This window comes from Anabas testudineus, chromosome 22, assembly GCF_900324465.2.
Source record: "Anabas testudineus chromosome 22, fAnaTes1.2, whole genome shotgun sequence".
Lineage (NCBI taxonomy): Eukaryota > Metazoa > Chordata > Actinopteri > Anabantiformes > Anabantidae > Anabas > Anabas testudineus.
In genome coordinates, this window is record NC_046630.1 from 5,897,623 (window position 1) to 5,903,877 (window position 6,255).

Sequence of the window (6,255 nt, forward strand, 5' to 3'; positions counted from 1 at the left end):
TGCACCCCGGCTCTTTCATATGTGGCTGCAAGCGTCTTTGTGGCTGGCTGCGAATCTGGTGAGATCACTTGTGTATCAGGTTCTTGTCTACCTGATGGAATGACAAACACACACACACACACACACACACACACACACATGCAGGTATTCAACTACAGCATGCAGCTTTGTACTGACTGTAAAAGGAAGAAGAGAAGAAGAAATGAGCCGTGGTAGGAAACAGCAAGAAGAGAAAAGAAAAACTGAAAGACAGAGGAGGAAAATAATAACTGTGGTGGGGAAAGAGTTAAAAGGTCTGGGCTGTCTGAATTCACTGGAAAGTCCCACAAGTGACGTTCCAGTCCAGCAATTAAGAGTAAATTAATTACAGAGTAGTGGATGGTAGCTGAAACCCTGAGGATAGTGCAGCGCCTCCCAGTAATCAACTCCAGACTGTGGAGTAAGCACCAGACTTCCATTAGAAAAAGCAGGAAATAAAGTTGTCACCACTTGACTTTTAAATCAACTGATAGTGTAAATTGACTGTTTGTAAATAAAAGTATTTATTTTACATTAAAGTCACTAAAGTGAACAAATAACATAGTTGGTTCTTATGCAACATCCACTGTCTCCAACATCCGGATAAAGTCACACATTGAAACAGGTTTATTTTTAAATATGTTGCTCAGAAATAAAACTGTGTTAGTGCTCATCCTGTGCGCAGCAGTGTAGTAATGTCAAACTGACAATCCACGACAAAGTTTGTCCCACAGAAGAGGAAGGAAAACAAAAAGTTGACAAAGTGAACGCCCAGCGCTTGAGGCTCCTCCTGCGAACGATTATAAAGCAAATGTCGGCGCTGGTTCAGGGCAGAGGGGGAGTTCTGCAGGGTCAAAAATACACGGGAGCTGCAAATCAGAAGCTCAGCAGACCTGCGCAACTTTCTGACGAGCACAGTTTGTTTTTCCTACTTTGACTTGAGTCTGGTCGCTGCAAAGATGACCACAGCCGTGGTGTCGCCTTTCTTCGACTTCGAAGTGATGAACAAGGTAGATGCACACTTTGTTTTTTTCGGGGTATTCCAAGCCGTTTCGTCTTTTCCCCCACAAACTCCTGTTAGCCTGTTAGCAGCCGTGCGTCGGCCGCTGTGGAGGAATGAGGAGCTGCGCGCCCGCGGCCCTGCGCCCCGTGTGGACGCTGTTTGGTTTCCACTGTTTTGATTCACTTTTCTCGCTTCGCTTTGACTTCCCTGTTTATTTTTCAGTTCGCCCGTTTCCTCTCTCGGCGTCGTCGCACACTTTATTTACGTTAAACAAGCGTCTCCAAAGTCAACGCGAAGTCTGGCGGCAACGCCAAACGAACATTTGGTGCCGCGTTGAAACGTGCGCGTTTTTCTTATGGAACATGTGCCACATCAGCCAACTTCACATGTACGGATTTATTGAGCAGTTCCTGCAGTTAGATCCGTTTAGTTAACTCCGGTCCTGTCATCCTCCTTTATGTTAATCCAGAGCACTTTTGCGCCACTTTTAATTCTACTCACAAAGCAGCCACATGCTCGCTAATCATTGACTGGGCTCTTGTGGCTTTAACCCGTTCTTCTCTGTTCATGAAATCTGTTCAAACCATTAACATTTGTTGAGAAATGACTCGTTTTCACAGTTTCTCGTTTGCATACATTTACAAGACTTCAGTGTCTCCTCAGAGACTTCATGCGCCTTTTCCCTGCGGTGCTTAGACTTAATTCTCTGCGAGCCTTTATACGCATGTAAATCAGTGGATGTGTGTTGAAAAGCACATCAGTGTTCCCTTGTAATTCAGCAGGACGCATCGCCACTTTCATTGTGTTTCATGATGCAGCCTCTTAGTGGCCATCAGCAGCCCACTGGTCTCATGTGCTGCTGCTCCATTGACCAACCAGGGCAACTTGCCAAACCAGCTGCTGTTGTATAGGCCCGCATCCGCTCATGTTGTTAGAAGCAAAAAGAACAGTCATGCAAGAGGACGCTGTGGATTTTTACCCCCCCTCTGTAACCCACCAGCTCTCTTTAAAATCAGGACCATGTTGATTGTGTGTTTTTAGAGGATCTTCATACTGATTGTACTGATTGTTTCTCCACAGAACAACAAACTGCTCAACTTCAACAACAACCTGGGTGCCCCCCATCCCATGTCTGTCCCTTGCACTGGCACCAACGTGCCCATCTCCAGCCCCACCGGAGCCCTGCTGGACAGGAAGGCGGTGGGATCTCCCTCTGTGGGAGGCGTGTACCAGCGGCGGCACTCGGTCAGCAGCACAAAGTTCAGCCAGAACCAGTTCCTGAACAGCCTGAAGACCGCGGACCACTCCTCACTCATCTCAGGGGTTGGCAATGCCAGCAACAACAAGGAGAACCGCCTGCGAGACCGCTCCTTCTCTGAGACCGGTGAGAGGCTGATAAACAAGTGCCTGGGCCCTGCCAGTCCCACCGGCGGCAGCAGCCAAGTGAACTCCAGCCGTTACAAGACGGAGCTATGCAGACCCTTTGAGGAGAACGGTTCCTGCAAGTACGGCGACAAATGCCAGTTTGCTCACGGAATCCATGAACTGCGCAGCCTGAGCCGCCATCCAAAATACAAAACCGAGCTGTGCCGCACCTTCCACACCATCGGCTTCTGCCCATACGGGCCTCGCTGCCATTTCATCCACAATGCTGAGGAGCGACGCGGACCTCCCCAGCAGTCATCCCCTCTAAACTCTTGCAACAAGATGGAGAGGCCTCGACTGCAGCACAGCTACAGCTTCGCAGGCTTCTCCAGCTCAGCCGGGCTGAGAGACAGCCCCACCTCAGTCACCCCTCCACCTATGTTCTTCCCCGATGAAGTCTCCGACTGGCCCAGCAGTAACCCCTTCACCTACTCCAGCCAGGAGCTGGCCAACCTGTTTGGGCCCAGCCTCAGTGCTGGTCCTGTAGGCACAGAGCACAACAACCCCACACCTCCCTCTCCAACAAGCACACCCTACTATTTTAGACCCATGTTGGAGTCACCTCAGATGTTCGAGTCTCCATCCAGCCCCCCTGACTCTCTGTCAGACCAAGAGGGCTACCAGAGCAGCTCTGGAGGCAGCCTGAGTGGCTCAGAATCCCCCACGCTAGACACCACCCGCCGCCTTCCCATCTTCAGCCGCCTCTCCATCTCTGATGACTAGATTGCACGCATACACCAGTGACTTTAATTTGATGACACAAAGAGAACACGGCACTCCCCTCTACCTCTGCCTTTTTCCTAAGCTTCCCTGTGTCCCCTCTCGTACAAGACACCGTGTTAATTCCTTGTTAGCATTGTAAGGATGTAGGCAATTCTGGGAACTCAAATGATCATTTCATACCTAATAATCTGCACAACAGAAGTCAAAATGTACCCTGCCATGTGTCATAGTGCCAAAAAGGAGAGGAAATCGAACAGTGAAAATCATGAGAACAAGAATTGACTGTTTTGCCAGGTGCCACTTGTTTTTTCTTCTCTATTTGTTCCTGAATGTGTAGCAGCACAAGTGGCCTTGGAAAGGGGAGTGCATTGCACTAGCCCTTACCCCCCCCTCCCTCCCTGAAGATACCACTTCCCCTGAGCTAGCTAGAGGGTGCTCACTAATGTAACTGTAGATCTGCTGCAGCCGTTTTTACAGACTGAGTTACGACAAAAGGAAAAAAAAACAGACCCTGCAAAGATATGAATAGTTTTTAAAAAAGAAAAAGTGCCTGGGGCGGTTTCTGCATGTGTTTAGGGTGAATGGACTACTGTTTGTTTTTGGTTCTTTCTCCTTTGCCCCCCACCTTCACCCCCCCCTCGTCACAGTTCTTCTCAAGCCCCGTCTTATGTAATTGTGGACTGGGTGAGTCTGCAGGAAGGACTTTGAACTGGAAGTCGGTTGTGTTCCCCTCTTTGAGTTTTCTCTCCTGTTGCTGGTCACTGGCTTGTTATTTTTTTCTTTTCTTTTTTTTTATTTGGGAAGGAAGTCTTGATATCAAACTGATCATTAAAAACCTGTAAGACTTTGTCCCTCCTCCCTCAGCCCTGCCTCCCTCCCTTCATCCTCACCGATCCGGGGAATTCCAGCATTCCCATGGTGCAGTTGTACATCCTGCGACTTGACGAGATCGGATCTCCAAGCTATTTTACTTTACTTCTCCCCAACTTTAAAACCTGCTCTGAGGAGCATTCTGTACTCATTACATGCCTTTTTGCTTTCTTTATTTGATAATTATTTTTTATTAATGTTATTATTACGGTTATTATTATTTGAAAAAAAACTTTCCAGACAGAAGGTTTTCTTGTCACTGCTTATTTAACTTATCAGAACATATTTATTGGTGATCATATGCATTTTTTTGTTAATTTTGTTTTGTATTTATCTGGATAATGAACAATAGAATATATTTTCTTTTATGTTAAATTATGATCTTCCATATTAATCTAAAGATTGTGAAGACGTTTTTGTCAGTTTTCCTTTTTCACAGTTTAATATATTGTTCTTCAATGACTTTTGTTCTGCAACTACACTTTGTCAAAATGAACTTAATTTAAAGCAAAAAATGCAAAAAAAGATGTTTTGCGTTTTGATTATTTATTGTACTTTTCTTTTTTTTTCTTTACTCCCTCTTATTGGACTGCAATTCCATCTAAACTCGATTTGCTTGTATTCATTGCTGTTCCCCCTCCACGCCTTACAATAATCGGACAGTAACAGTAGCTAACTGTTGCATTGATTCATCTGTTTTTGTCTCAGAGGTATTTCTCACAGTACTTGGGTTGATGGTAGAAGTAAAGCGGTGTTACGAGACCTCTCACTTCACTGGTTCAGGAGAGTCTCCTTGTTAGAAGACTGGTCGTGTTGAAGTCTTCTGTCAGTTACTTTCTTACACCCAGTCTGTTTATTACAAGCAATAGCTGTGACCAAATGGGTTGAGGAAAGTTTGGTTTTCTTTTAATTTGATTGGATGCTTGATGCACTTGCTTGGCCCCTTCTTGACCATTGGAAGTGCCTTGTTGAATACATTCCAGGTAGGTTAAGGCATCTCTGCCTTTTATATTTTGCTAATAGAGGACAATGAATTTTTTTAAGTCACTTCTTCTGTGTTACCTTCACGACTTTTGAAAGAGGTGAACAGATTTTTGACACAAAGAAAGTAAAACTGTTGAATGTATTTTTTCAGCCATGTTTTTTCACTACAGTAATTTCTGTGAGTTTATATAAAAGCCTGTTTTGTTTTTTTCTCTCTCTCTCTTTTTGTAAGTATTGATTGCAGTTAAGTCAATAAACCCCATATTTTTGGAAAAGTTAAACTGTGTAATGAGTTGTGTATGAAGTTTATGGGACACTGATATGTCTGCACATTCACAAATCCTGCATCACAATCAGTTTAAGAAGGGTGTTTAAAAATAAGAAGATGCTAATGAAAGATTCATCAATACTCCAGCTTTGAACTTTACATATGCCTTTATTCTGGGCAGCTACAAAGAATAAAAGTATTCGCACAATACTTTGAGGAACGTAGCTGTTTAGGAAAGCACTCAAGAAATCAATATCATGGCTTTAAGATTTCTTCAGTATTAAAGTAATGCTGCTGACAGTCACCTGTACAAACCCGGGATTAAACTGCAAGTGGCACCTTTTTTAATTGCTAGTTCAGCACTTTTACTTTTTAATAATGCCACTTTGTCAAATTGAAAATATACATAGGCTAAACTATGCTAACTGAACACGTGACATATTTCAGTGTCAGAATTAAAGGAGCAAAATATGTTTATTTAAAATTAAAACTAAACAAATAATGGGGAATGCATGTGGCTGGCTGACTGAGTTTCTAAAGGGAGTTTCGCTGTCCTGGCAGTTGATTGGTGAGCTCTGCAGAGAGCAGTCAGGGGACTGACCTGGGGGATGATCAAACTCTGATTGAGCAGGTTTGGTTACACAAAGATACGACACTCCTGGTTTCAGCAGAAATATTGATCGGGGGCTGTAGCATTTCCGAGAATGAAAAAAAGTGATTTGCTGATCAATGATCCAGTATTTAAAGAATGGAAAAAACCAACAGTCGTGTATTGTTAATGAATAGGATTATAAAATTATATAACAGTACTCTGTGTGGTCAATTTTATGTTTTATACTAAAAATACATACTGATAACAATCTCTATTTGACTATTAACACAAGCTTAGTGCTCTCTGATTTCAGTACCAACATACTGAAGCTTCTCCTTCACACACTCCACTCAACATTTACACTGCTTCTGC

General features: G+C 43.9%; 1 protein-coding gene across 1 annotated transcript; it reads left to right on the forward strand.

The window, feature by feature from the left end:
- Positions 1 to 828: 828 nt before the first annotated feature.
- On the forward strand, positions 829 to 5,304 carry zfp36l1a (zinc finger protein 36, C3H type-like 1a). The gene is made up of 2 exons (XM_026339738.1): positions 829 to 1,028; positions 2,102 to 5,304. Exons 1-2 carry the CDS (start codon positions 978 to 980, stop codon positions 3,167 to 3,169), a joined length of 1,119 nt encoding a protein of 372 aa, XP_026195523.1. The 5' UTR covers positions 829 to 977; the 3' UTR covers positions 3,170 to 5,304.
- The last annotated feature ends 951 nt before the right edge of the window (positions 5,305 to 6,255 follow it).

Excerpts from the sequence above, each read along its gene's own strand:
- zfp36l1a (XM_026339738.1), top strand. The coding sequence starts at position 978 with ATGACCACAGCCGTGGTGTCGCCTTTCTTCGACTTCGAAGTGATGAAC. Across the intron at positions 1,029-2,101 it reads ACTTCGAAGTGATGAACAAG|AACAACAAACTGCTCAACTT; the intron begins GTAGATGCACAC and ends GTTTCTCCACAG.